General features: G+C 38.4%; 1 protein-coding gene across 4 annotated transcripts in view; it reads left to right on the top strand.

Moving 5' to 3' along the window:
- Positions 1 to 14953, top strand: part of LOC150079297 (neprilysin-1-like) — a 329066-nt gene that overhangs the window by 91676 nt on the left and 222437 nt on the right. For all 4 annotated transcript variants that reach the window (XM_090384129.1, XM_090384131.1, XM_090384130.1 and 1 more), the window contains exon 5: positions 5369 to 5452. In XM_090384129.1, coding sequence (XP_090240255.1) covers positions 5369 to 5452 — 84 coding nt within the window. The remainder of the gene's footprint in view (positions 1 to 5368; positions 5453 to 14953) is intronic.

Consider the following 14953-nt stretch of genomic DNA (forward strand, 5'->3'; position numbering starts at 1 on the left):
TTCAGCAGTTTTTAGCCAAGAAAACGTTAGTGATGGTCCCATACCCTTCCTGTTCTTCAGACATTGTCCCCTGTGATTTTCCTGTTCCCCAATATGAAAATCCAGTTGAAAGGATGAAATATCAAAGATGTTGTAGAGATTCAAGCTGAATTGCAGAATGTGTTCAAAGAAATTCAAGCTGAATCTCAGAATGTGTTCAAAGAAATTCAAGCTGAATCTCAGAATGTGTTCAAAGAAATTCAAGCTGAATCACAGGAGTTCCAGAGATTCTTCAAACAGTGGGAGAAGCATTAGGATTTATGTATAAACTTTGGAGGGAACTATTTTGAAGGTGACAATGCCAAGATGTAACTGATGTAACTAACATAAGTCTAAATGAATTTTATTTCCCCAAACTGGGAAATTTTTGCCTTGCACCTCGTATATTCTCCCATGGCCATTCTCAACCTTGTGTTGTTTGGCATTACAAGAATGCAAATTAGGGTAATCTGCAAGATTTCTTTTCTTTTTTTCCTTGGTTGGATTACTGTTTTAAATCTTCTGATGTTAACATTTGCTCAGATCGTCAGTGAAATTATTCTTGTAGGGTTATAATCCTTTATTTTACATAGTTTTCCAATAAATGTGCTGAGGCTGTTCAGGATAAGAATGTTGCACTCAAGTCAAGTGGACCAAATTTCGGCAAAATCTGGATGGTCTGTGACAGCCAAATCCTCTGCTTGCACCTTCACAATGGTGGGACTGTTAGTAATCCTGGGTATAACCCCTATGCACAAGCACACTGTGGTTGACCACCCAGGTGTGAACCAATGTAAGCAGGGGTCGAAGTGTGGAGTTCACACTACACAGGGGAATGCCGCCCCTCTGTGTTACCAGTCAATACTAGGTGGTAGATAACTCTCATCAATAAGCAAAGTGGTGCAGTACCACCATTTTGCTTATTGGAGGCTTGAAGTGGTGGAACCCATGTTTAGTTTCCACAGCTGAGTAGTAGTAGTAGTGGCATATGATGCAAGAAAGCAAGCATATGAGCTTATGCAGCATCAGCCAAAAAAAAAAAAAAAAAAAAAATTACAAAACAATCCCCTCTAAATAATTGTCCAGTTCCTTCTTAAATTTATTTAACCTATCAACTTCCACAACGACAGATGGAAGTTTGTTCTAGCAATTAACCACCTGTTGGCTAAAGGCAAATTTCTGCACATCTATTCTACATCTGTCTTTCCTCAATTTCAATTTATGCCCCCTTAGGTTCGTAATCTGAACAAGTGGAAGAATCCCATCAGAATTCAGCGTGCTCAACCCATTCAAGGCCTTATACACCTCAATCAGATCACCGTGCAGGTGCCTAGTTTCCAGCTGCTGCAATTTGCAGAACTTAAGCCTCTCTTGGTACAACAAATCTTGTTGCCCTTCTCTGTACATGCTCAAGCCAATCTACATCCTTCCTAAAATGAGGCCTCCAGACCTGCATGCAGTACTCAAGGCGTGGCCTGACCATTGCCTTATACAGAGGGACAATCACCTCCTTTTCCCTGCTAACAAAATTCCTGTATATCATTGACAACACCCCATGACCTGCCCTTGCCGACTGTCTGCATTGCTCAGAAAACTTCATATCTGATTGCACAATTACTCCCAGGTCTTTTTCATTTTCTACCTCCTTAAGTGGTGTAGAAAAACGTACCAACTGTGTACCACACAGTTGGTACGTTTCTCTGGGGTTACTTCTACCCATATGCAGTACTTTGCATTTGTCAAGGTTAAACTTCAATTGCCACTTCTTAGCCCATCTTCCCAAATTTTTTAGATTGTGTTGCAGTAACACACTGCCATTACTGTCATTAACAACCCTGCCAACCTTTGTATCATCTGCAAACTTTGATACTAAGCCTGATATACCTTCATCAATATCATTGATAAATATACAAAACAACAGTGGACCCAACACTGAACCCTGTGGGACTCCACTAATAACATTAGTCCATGAAGAGTAGCATACATTGATTACCACCCTCTGTCTTCTCCCACTCAACCATCCTTTTATCCATTGTAGCAACTTACCCTTAATACTATTCTGCTCCAATTTGTACAGTAGTCTTCCATGCGCAACAGTGTCAAAAGCTTTCCTGAAATCCAAGTATATGATATCAAAATTATTTTTTGCATCCAGTTCCTTTGAAACCACATCATAATAACCAATCAAATTTGTCATACAAGACTTTCCCTTAACAAACCCATGCTGTGTCTGAATTATTGCTGCTGTCTTGTCTAGATGATCCTGCAATGCATCTTTAACCAGTGACTCCATTATTTTACCCGGAACAGAAGTTAAACTAACTGGTCTGTAATTACTCGTGTCACCCTTCAATCCCCCTTTGTGAATTGGGAACACATTTGCACATCTCCAGTCCATGGGGGCCTCCCCTGAGTCCAAGGATGCTCTCATAATTATGGCTAAGGGTTTGCTTAGGTGCTTTGCCGCCTCCTTTAATATAACTGGATAGATCCCATCCACCCCAGGTGCTTTTCTTTTATTTAATTTCAACAATTTCTCCTCCACTTTGCTCTCAGTTATTACAAAATCATTAAGTACCCTGCTACAATTTGATAACCTTCTGCCATTTTCAAACCTTAATAATTCCTCATGTGTGAATGTAGATGCAAAATACTCATTCAGTTTGTTTGCTATCTGAGCAGGATGATCAACAGTCGAACCATCGATGTCAAGTGGACCAATCAGATTCATCCCCTTCCTTTTAGAGTTTATATAAGTAAAGAAATCTTTGCTGTTTTTCTTAGCATCTTTTGCCAAGGATTTCTCGTAATCTGCCTTCACCTGCCTAACCTCCTTTGTGACCTGATTACAGACTAGCTTATATCTGCCATAGGCTTCTGAGTCGCTTGATAATTTATATGCATCCCATGCATTTTTCTTCTCTGTTACGAGTTTCATTAGTTCATTTGATAACCATTTAGGTCTAAACCTTGAACACTATTTCTTAATAGGTATGAAACTTTTAGTAGCATCCACGATTAATTCCTTGAATGCTTCCCACTTAGAATTTACTGTTGGTAACATCGTCAGTTGATCCCTGAGACCACTATTAATGGACCTTTCTACATTGATAGTAGTAATGCAGCACTACTGCTGCATTGCTATTATTCAAGTAAAACAGCTTCAGTAGAAATGCATCATGATGTCAGAGAGAGAAAATAATTATGATTTTTACTTATGATATTGATTATGATAATGCTTTTGTTTTATATCTGTTTTAGTACTTCATTTATGTATGTATCTATTTATTTATTTAAATAATGTTTAACTTAAACCAGTCTGTCGGTCGTTACTAGAAATTGTAGTGATACTTTTCATGATACTAAGGAACTACATTGTCTCAGAAACAATATAATTAATATGATTGCAAAAATTCAGCTCACTAGAGAAACATAAGCTAAGATCCTTATGATTGTTCATAGAAGGCAGTTATGTATTACCCACAATATAAGAAAAGTTATTGGTTTATAATTGAAACACTGAGAATGGAAGCTGCAGGAGATACTTTTGTTAACTTTTAAGACGCTTGCTTTACTTTGGTCATGAGAATTTCAAAAAAATAGTGTTACTGTTCGTGAAGGAAGAAGTGTATTTCTGAGATGTGAACTCCTTGAAAGTTGCTTGTTTTAAATATGTATTAATGCATTAATCGCCCCCACAGAGGTCAAAAAGTTATTTTCACTCTATGACATATCCTATATCGGCAAAAGGGGGTTTCTTCTTTGATAATTTAAAGAAACATTTAGTTACTGTGCATTTAGTGGCAGTTACACTCAGTGATCAGTAAATTATGACCACCTCATCTGTAAAAGACTCTGCTGCATAGCTTGCAGTGTATAATGCTCTAATGCCCTACGTATGAAGCTGAATAGCTTCATACGCTAAAGCATTGGTAATTTTCTTCTGGTCATGCAAGTCAGAGTGATAATGTAGCAGTTATGGGCCATAGCAAAGATATCATGGAGTTTCAAAAGTGCATAATTGTGGAAGCTCGAGTGTTGGGTGCTTCCATATCTGAAATGGCACACCTTGTCAGTTGCTTGCAGTCTGCTGTGGTTAAGATCTACAAAGAATGGTGTTAAATGTCAACAGAACTGTAAAGGATTATGCAAGGTGGATGTTCATTGTGAAAGAACGGTGCAGTGCATTATATGGACTTAATGGCAGGTCACTATGCAGCAGTTGACATCGCAATACAAGAACAATGTCCCAAATGAAAATGCACCGCACACTCAGACATATGGGATTCCACAGCAGATGACCCAAGAAACCCCCTCTCCTCGATGTTGATCATCATTGGCAATGATATGCTGTGGCATCAGCAACACACTGATTGGCCATTGGAGGACTGGAAACGAATATGCTAGTCGAAAAAGACCAAATACTCGGTGCAACATGCCATGGATGCCCTCATGTGCAGTGCAAGCAACATGAGTCCATGGACCTATTGTGATGGTACCCACTATCCAGGCAGGCATCAGTGGTTGCTTAATATTAGATATGTTTTGCTGGCAAGAACTAGGACACTTGGTGTGTATGGACCAACATTTCACTGGTGAGGTCTACTGGCAACTTTTAGGAGCACCTTGCCATGTTACATTTTTTTCCAGACAGAAATGGGATCTTTGAAGACAGTAATGCAGCCTGTCATCAGGCCCAGACAGTGCACAAGTGGTTCAAGGAACACAGTAAAGATGTCATCCATCTTGATTGGTCTCCAAATTCACCTGACCTCAATCCAGTTGAACACGTGGGATGTTTTGGAATGGGAAGTGAGGCATCTGGATATGCAACCATCATCTATTCCAGCACTGTGGAAAGCCTTGCAGGCAGTATGGTTGCTGCTCCACACACCTTCAGACATCTAGTGGAGTCAGTGCCTAGGTGAATAGCAGTTGTTATCTGTGTGAATGGTGGGCCAACACGGTATTAGGTAAGTGGTCATAATTCAGTGATCACTGAGTGTATATCATATGTTGTAAAATTTGACAAAAACTAATGTTATTTAAAACATTTTCTTGTCTTGTTAGATTTCTGTAATGAACCTATTCTGGATGATATTATGATTTACTATAAAAATTGCTAATTAGAATAGACAGTGCAAATAGTATCAAGACATGTGTTTGAAATTTTTAGTGCTAGAATCTCCACTAGAATGATAAGCAATGGGGAAACTATAATCTAATTATTCATCTTTGAAATGTATATATTTATCTCTTCATTAATTATATAAATATGTACAAATCTAGTTACAGAGGTATAATTTTTTTAGAATAACATTTTTGGCAATAGTAGCTTAATTTCTTTCAGATCTACTAGAAGAACCACCCAACAGCTATGACAATAATGCCACTATCAAAGCAAAAACTTTTTATAGATCATGTATATCGACAAGTAAGTTATATTCAGAATAAGCACTTTAATTAAGATAGAAGTTAATTATGAAAAATATTTATTTCAAATAAAACCTAATTTTTTGTAATGCATCAGATTACAGGTTTAAAAGAATGTAAATACAGTACTTATATTAACTGTGAATATTTAGAAAAACTATATAATGAATAGCAGTTAATTATGCTGGCTAACAAATTTAAACTTTTTAATTTTTTGCTCATAGTAAAATGATGACACTATAAAAAAATTAGTCACTTGTGATATTTAGGATTAGCAGATTGAGCACATATATCTTCTATGCTTGTTTGCTTACAGCACTTCATTAGTCACAGCAAATTCAGCTGTGACTGATGAAGCAAGGGCTTTTGCCATGAATGATGGGGTGCAGAAAAGATGTTAGTGAGTGACAAAAAGGAGTGATAACATTTGTCATGTCTAAAGGGTATACTGTTAAAGATGTAGCTGAATTTGCTGGTGTTTCAGAAAGAACAGTAATAATAATTTTTAAGGAAAGGTGTGAGTCAAAATCAACCAGAAATCAGTTTTTAAGGAATGGTGTAAATCAAAATCATTCAGAATGTGGCCAAAAGTATATTGTACTAAGTATTTGGCAATGAATATTGTGTCAAGTGAATGCAAAATGATTTCAAAAAAGATGAGAACTACTGAAAAGAGTTAATCAAATTCTGCAAATCAAATAATTGCATAACATAGATATCTGGAGTAGGGTCCTCTGAAAATGACTGTTGTTAATAGCTGTGCATAAAAAGCCTGGCTAATATGGACTTAAAGGCATAAAAACTGGACTACTGATGATTGGAAAAATAGTCTGATGTATCCAAATTGAATCAAATTGTAGGCATTTTTGCCTATACAGCCACTCTCCAATTAACACAAGGGTTACGTTCCGCAGAACACCATGTAAGTCGGAATTCCCTAAATAAGCATTTAGGGAAATTTTGCACTCACAACTATTTGCGCTGAATTTGATAGAAGCAAAAAAGAAATGTTCGACGGACATGTAAATAGAATTATTTGATTTTTTTATCTCATGTACAGGAAAAATTACAACATTTCAAAATTATACAATTACAAAAAGAGAAAGGAGACAGGCATAATGTCAACAAGTTTTACCTTTTGAGCATTGTTGCCAGAATTAACTCTCTAGCTGATAAGCATGCCGCTGCAGAAGTTGAGGGCTGTGGAGATTTACAAGGGGTTTTTTCCAACATATCACAAAATTTCTCTGCAGCTACAGAATCGGCACCGGCGACTTCACCGCATACTATTATTATTAGTATTATTAATAGCCATATGGTGCAAGGAAGCCTGAGGCTTATGCTGCACTAGCCAAAAAAAAAAAAAAAAAATTCCCCAAGTTACCCTGAGAGAGAGAGAGAGAGAGAGAGAGAGAGAGAGAGAGAGAAAAGTAGAAAGGAATCACCATAGCCTAGTGGTCAGACGCGTGGGCGCATAAGTACATGTGACTTGAGTGATCGAGGCTCAAGCCCGTGACTGCTGAATACAGTGATGTTCTTGTATTCTGTCTATCTTGTGAACTCCTCTGACCGTTTGGTCATCACGGAGTATAAACAGAAATTTTTTTTTTTTTTTTTAATCACCAAGAAAGAGAATGATGATATATATCTCAGGACCCTGGGTTTGTCAAGCCCATACTCACCAAATATGAACCCCTGGGATTCCTACTTTAATGTTTTGGAAACCAACATGATGTTTGAACCTATTAAACCACCCATTGCTTGCAACCAACTTGGCTTGGCGTTTGCCGCATTTTTAGCATTAGCATTAGTAGAGGCACATGATGCAAGAAAGCAAGCTTATACAGCATCAGCCAAAAAAAAAAAAAAAGATGAAAACCCTTCCCATTTCACTGATCCATTCATTCCAAATGTTTGTCTACTTCTGCATTGAATTTATTTAAGCTATCAACTTCCACAACAACAGGTGGAAGTTTGTTCCAGCAATCAACTACCTGCTGGCTAAAGGCAAACTTCTGCACATTATTCTACAACTGTCTTTCCTCAGTTTGAATCTATGCCCTCTCAGGTTTGTAATCTGAGCAAGAGGAAGAATCCCATCAGCATTAAGCCTGCTCAATCCATTCAAGGCCTTATACACATCAATCAAATTGCCTCACAGGTGCCTAGTCTCCTGAAGCTACAATTTGCAGAACTTAAGCCTTTCTTCATAAGAAAAATTTGTTCCCTTCACCAGTCTAGTTGCTCTTCTCTGTACTCGTTCTAGTAAATCTACATCCTTCCTAAAATGAGCCTTCCAGATCTGTACACAGTACTCAAGGTGTGGCCTGACCATTGCCTTATACAAGGGGATAATTACCTCTTTATCCCTGCTCGCAAAATTCCTGTATATCATTGACAAGACCCCATGACCTACTCTGGCTGCCTGACTGCACAATTACCCCAAGGTCTCTTTCATTCTCCACTACCCTGAGTGTAACGCCACATAAAAAAAAAAAAAAAAGGTAAAGTGCAGCCATTATCAACCAACTGCAGGATGGTAGCCTCCTCAACAATTCATGCTGAGGGAAATGGACCATAATCTGCCACGCTGGTCCAGTGCGGGTTGGCAGATCAACCGTATTCAGCGGTCAGGGGCTTGAATCCCGGTCTACTCAAAGAGCGTGTGCTACTGCACTCCTGCTCCTGACCACTCAGCTATGGAATGCCTAACCACATAGTTGGTACATTTCTCTGGGATTACTGCTACCCATATGCAGTACTTTGCATTTGTCAATGTTAACCTTCAGTTGCCACTTCTCAGCCCATCTACCCAACTTTTCCTGTTATTAACAACCCTGCCAACCTTTATATAATCTGCAAACTTCGACATTAAGCTTCATATACCTTCATCAATATCATTGATAAATATACAAAACAACAGTGGGCCCAACACTGAACCTTGATGGACTCCACTAATAACATTAGTCCACATAGAGCAGTACCCATTGACCACCACTCTCAGTCTTCTCCCACTCAACCATCCTTTTATCCATTGTAGCAACTTGCCCTTAATGCCACACTACACCAATTTGTACAGTAGTCTTCTATGTGCAGCAGTATCAAATGCTTTCCTGATATCCAACATATCAAAATAATTTTTTGCATCCAGTTCCTTAGTGACCACATCATAGTATCCAATTAAATTGGTCAGACAATAATGCACCCATCTGTGATACCAGTCTATACCGAGTGGTAGATGACTCTCATCAACCCGTGCAATACCACCACTTAATCTCCAGAGCTAAGTTCCGGTCAACCCTTCCCCATCTCTTCCATCATGCAGTATGACTGATAACTTTTGAGGTTATGATGGACATCATGGCGAGATCCAATCTTCCTTACATTTCGAGCATACAGCTCTAAAACAGTGTTCGCAGGCTGGCCACTAGTTAGTACACTGGATCGAACCTGTTGGTAACTCTCTAGGAGGCTTCTGGATCAGCTAGTGTATAATCTTGCTACCTATACTCTGCCAGATAGTGACTGGAGGGAGTCTGAGTAGTGTGTATGCAGGTGGCATTATTGAGGCCACGTTATATCAAGGATCTGGGTATATTCTTATCATGTGTACTCCATGTCCAAAAATTTCGTTACTTCATACAGCATGTCTCCACTTTTTCTTACAATTGAATACACCACGAATTGTCAAACTAATAGAGTAAGCTTATCTGCGAAAAGATTTAAACCTCCCAAACACTTCCTAGTTCATTTCAAAAATATACGTGGTCTCAGTTCTAATCTCAATGATGTCCATTTCCACTTGCACTCTGCCTACCCCACGTACTTTTTCTGACAGAATCTCAGTTATCGGTTGATTCAATTACTGCTCAACTCAGTTGCCCAAATTATTCACTGTATGATTCCTTTCGCCTCAAAGGTGGTACTTGTGCATATGTCCATTCCAATTTTCTCTGTCAGAGACTTGGTAATTTGGAATCTCCTCTTTTTGATCTTCTGTGGCTTAAAATCTTTCTACTCATTCTATCAAATTCATCTGTTGTCTCTACTGTTCTCCCAACACCACTAATTGCTTGGAACTCTTTGACTTCCTCTCTTTGCAACTTGACTTTCTCCAGTCCAACTTTCCTAACAGTGAGGTAATTTTCCTTGGTGATTTTAATATTCACAACTCCAGCTAGCTTCCGTTTTCTAGTCACACAGACCCAGCTGATCGAGATGCTGAGGCTTTTGCAATTGCTAATGACCTCACACAGATTGTTCATTTACTTTCCAGAATACTGGACAATCCTAATCATACAGCCAACATGCTTGATCTTTTCCTCACAAACAACCCTTCTAAGTACATGGTTGAAGTGAGTGGTCCTTTAGGCACCTCAGATTGTAACTTGGTGATTGTCTCTTCTCCAATGGAGCCTTTATCTCATGGCTATTCTCTACCTCACGTTGTTTGGCATTACAAGAATGTAAAATGGGATGACCTGCTTGATTTCTTTATTTCTTTTCTTTGGTTGGATTATTGTTTCAAAACTTCTGATGTCAACGTTTGCTGAGATCGTGTCAGCAGAATTATTCTTGTAGGAATGGAATCCTTTATTCCACATTCCACCATAAAATCTCGTCCTTTATCTAAACCTTGATTTTCCAGTAAATGTGCTAAGGCTGTTCAAGAGAAGAATGTTGCATGTTAGTTTGTTGTTTGTTATTTGGTTTTCAGGAGCATTAGCAACTAAGGCCATATTGTTCCGGGGATATGCGGTGGTCATTCCCTGAACTTTCGGCATCCTCCGTATTTGGTGGTCACGGGCTCGAACCCCGGTCTAATCAAGAAGTGTGTGCTATGCACTGCTGCTCCTGCCCACCCGGCTATGTAGGCGCCGAATGTTGCATATCATATGACTTGTTTCCAGTTCTTCACTTTCATTTTCTGCCTACATCAGAGCTCACAACAATTGTAAAGCAGTTCTTAATCAGTCCAAACTAGATTTTGAACAGGCTAAGAGTAGAAAACTGCTTCTTGTCCTAATGGTAGCCGAGCATTCTGGTCTCTTGCCAAAGCTATTGGCCGCAACTTTTGCCCATCTCTGCTCCCACCTCTGTCAAAACCAGATGGTTCTTTTGTCACTTCAGCCAAGGATAAGGCTGACCAGCTAGCATCCCATTTTTCTTCCATCTCATGTATTAATGATCTTAGTAAAACACCTCCCACCATTCCCAACACTCTCCATTCAATGCCTCCTGTGATCTTTCATCAAAAGGATGTCAGAAGGATTTTGACGAAACTTGATGCTCAGAATGCTCCAGGTTCTGATGGTATTTCTCCACTTGTTCTCAAAACCTGTGCCCCTGAACTTACTCCTGTTCTTTGCTGCCCTTTTCACTTTCTTATTCCAAAGGTGTTTTTCCTTCTGCTTTGAAATTTGCTCGTATCCAGCCAGTTCCTAAAAAGGGTGACAAATCCCTCCCATCCAATTATCATCCCATTGCAATTACTTCTACTCTTTCTAAAGTAATGGAGAAATCAATTAACTGCTAACTCTTAAACTATCTAGAAACTTTCCGTCTGATCAACGATCGATCGCTAGCATGGATTCCGTCAGTGTCGATCCACTGGTGACATTCTGTCTTATGGTACCCATTTATGGACAAATTCAATGGAAAAGTCCAGTGAAACACAAGTAGTTGCTCTTGACATCTCAAAGGCTTTCAATCGTGTTTGGCATAAAGGTCTTCTAAACAAACTTCCATCTTATGGTTTGCCAACTGTTTTTTGTAATTGGTTATCCAATTTTCTCTCTGACCACTCACTGAGGGTAATGGTAGATGGCTCTATCTTCTAACTTTTCAACTAATGCTGGTGTCACCCAAGGTTCAATTCTTTCCCCCACTCTTTTCCTCTTTTATATTAATGACCTTCTTCATTTTACTGGAAATCCTATCCATAGTTTTGCTGATGATAGCACATTGCATTCCACTTTCCATTTTGAGAAAACTCGCCCTGCTCAATCAAGCTTCAACTTCTCGAATATCCGCTACCAATTTCTTAAATGCCAGTCTCCAGGTATTTCTCCAGTGGGGTAAAGACAACTTAGTTGATTTCAATCCTTCTAAAACTCAGTCTTGTCTTATATCTCGGATTCTTCTGCTCCTATACTTATCTTTGGTGACACTCCGATTTCTATGCAAGAAGATATATCTTTTTCGGGGATTACACTGTTTTCTAATATCTCTTGGCATAAGCACATTACAAATATTGCTTCCTCTGCATCTAAAAAACTTGGTTTTCTCTTTCGCTCTCAGCAGTACTTTTCTTCCAAACAGCTGTTCACTCTGTACAAATTGCAAATCCACCCTACCATGGAATATTGTTCCCACATCTGGGGCGGTGTCTGCAAAACGTAGCATGCTTTTAGACTTCTCGGGCTTCTAGATTCCATTCAAAAGAAGGCAGTTAGGTTAATTAATGACTCATCTCTAATAGAGTCTTTCCACTCGCTGTCTCATAGGCGTACTGTTTCTGCTGCATGCCTTTTCTACAGATACTTCCATGCACACTGTTCTTCTGAATTGGCTTCTATAATTCCCACTCTCTCTTTCAAAACAGTCCAAACACATGCAACCCCCAGCGGACATCCATTTACTGTCCAACTTCTAACTCACAGAACCAACTTTTCATCTTCCTCATTTATTCATTCAACTGCCATTTTCTGGAACAACCTTCCTTCATACGTATTTCCTGAAAATTACAGTCTACAGAAGTTCAAGTCTAATGTCAACAAATATCTTCTTACGTCTTCTCAACACCGTACGTCTTCTTACATCTTCCCCCACCCAAGTATGGTACTAAGTACTATAGGCTCTAACACCTCTCGTGTTTGGGGTTTTCATAAAAAAAAAAAAGACAAGACTTCCCCTTGACAAACCCATGATGTCTCTGAATTATTGCTGCAGTCTTGTCTAAATGATTCTGCAACGTTTTGTGAACCAGTGACTCCATTATTTTCCCTGGAACAGAAGTCAAACTAACATGTCTGTAATTGTTTGTATCACCCTTTGATCCCCCTTTGTGAATTGGAGATATATTTGCACATCTCCAGTCCGTAGGGACTTCCCCCGATATGTACATATTGTTATCTTCATAAATACTTTTTGCTTGAATGGCCATTAGATTCAGGGGCACTTGCTGCTAAATCTGATTTTCTATCCATATTATTAATAGCTTTTCCATCTTTGATATAGCACCTGAATGCTGTTTTGTGATCACTGTTGGAGCGGACTGGCCCCAGTGTGAAATACGTTGATAGTTTAACGTGTTATTTTATGCGCACACTGTCCCTTAAAATAGTATTCGTTGTTGAAGCAGTGAGACCTAATTCCATGCAATAGATGACAAACTTTGTCCTGCTTCATACTTCTTAATTAATCATCTTCATTTCTAAATCAATTTTGTTTTGTTTTGTTTCCTAGCACTGCCAGCACTTGCACTTTCCATTGGTCGCTTTCCCTTCATCATTGTAATAAGTAAATAGGAATGAAGAGAAGATTCTGAAATTTTATTTGTGTTTTTTATATGATTGAAGATTTCAGTGAAGGGGAACTCATTTCACCATAATACCGTAACATAAAAACCTGCACAATTCCAGTTATCGGGATTATCGCAAATGCAATAAAATTGAGTTTACTACCCATTTATAATTATATGCACTAACAGAAAAGCCCAATAAACCAGAAAGTGCATATTGTTTTTATTGTTTTATAGTAGTGACCTCCAGAAATGTCTTTTAGAAAAATATCACAAAGGCATTCAAAATTGATTCTTATAACGGGAACATATGATAACGATGAAAGGGTAGTGCAATTTCCATTATAAAAATGATCTTTTAGAGAGATAAATAGCTTAGTTATATAGTGAAAATTCAACTTCCGAGGTCTTGGAATGAATTACCAAAAAAACCAATGTGTTATTGGGTTCACATTATGATATTTTCATGATACCCCCATTTATTCTACGGGATGCAAAATACGTTTCCACAATTTTTTAAGTTTGCACTGGCAGGCAAATACTTACATAAAGTCGAATTTCCTTAAGTTGAATATTACGTAAGTTGAGGAGTGGCTGTACTTTGATTCCAGTGATGAGAGGCACTGATTTACAGGAGAAGCAATGAGTCATTCCATCCAGACTGCAAGGTGTTGCAGAAGCACCAGTTTCTGTAGTGCTTTGCAGTAATGGATTAGAGGGTCAGTGATGCTTTGGGGATATTTTAACTATTATGAAATGGGTCTCTTACTTGAAATACCAACCAGGGTGAATCAGGCTAGCTAAAAAAATATTCTGAATGATCAGTTCCTGAAAATTTGAGAGACATTCATGACTTTGATACTCCTCTATTCCAGGATGACAGCTGTCCTTGGCAAACTTTCTTTTATTCTTATTACTTTACAGTAGAATCTTATCTTTGCTGCTCATAATGAACTTTGAGCTAGTGAAAGAAACAAGTCATCTTAGCAAGCATTTTTCAGACTTGAAATATTTTCTGATTTTTCTCCTGGCATTATTTCATTAATTCACTATATCCATGTATCTGATAATCAATAAAATTAATTGCTCAATTCTACAATGCACCTTACTAGTTCTGGACTGACCTTACAACAGTTGAATGACTGTGGTACCGAATAGGTAATGTATCATAAAAAATGCCTAGAATTCTTTTATTTTATTTATTTCTCATTTGTCAACTTACTTTTGTATCTTCTTATACTTGCTATCAAGTGAAAATAGACTCAACTTGATGCACTTGCTCTGTCGGTAACCAATTGTTATGTACCTCACATGGTTCCAAATACAGTGGAACTTTTCTATTATGAACTTCCATTTAATGAATTTCTCTATACAGTAGGCCCTTAATTTAATGGACCCCGATTTAACGGACAAAATATTTCTGTCCTAAAGAAAAAATTTAGAACCTATTTATATCTGATAGCGTCGCACATTAGACAGATGTGCTGAAAATTCCTTCTAATGAAATAAAGGCTGTTTTACTGCGAGATAATGCACCTGCTCACCCTAATGTTAGAGGTTAGATAGCAGGGATGGGAGAATTAAATGTGTTTTTCTGCCTCCTAACACTACTTCACTGATACAGCCGATGGATCAGGGTGCAATTGTTGCTTATAAGAGGTTGTATAAGAAGTTTTTGGAAGAGGTAATGGTTGTTTTGGAAGAAACAGAAGACACAGAAGAAGATACAGGAGGAACCAGGACACTGCAAAATTTACATGCATACAACATCAGATTTGCTATCTTCAACTTAGCAGCTGCATGGAAAGATATGAAGATTACTACCTTGGCTAATGCTTGGAAGAAGTTGTTGTATGGCGTAGAACCTGAAATGGACTTTGAGGGAGTTGAGGCATTTGATTTTAGGGACACACTTTTCTGAGGGCTGGCAACAAAAATGCAACTGAGAATGATTTGGAACAGTGGCTCGAAAATGATGAA

The sequence above is a fragment of the Mastigoproctus giganteus genome, chromosome 10 (genome assembly GCF_048544385.1).
Source record: "Mastigoproctus giganteus isolate SK-2022 chromosome 10, ASM4854438v1, whole genome shotgun sequence".
Lineage (NCBI taxonomy): Eukaryota > Metazoa > Arthropoda > Arachnida > Uropygi > Thelyphonidae > Mastigoproctus > Mastigoproctus giganteus.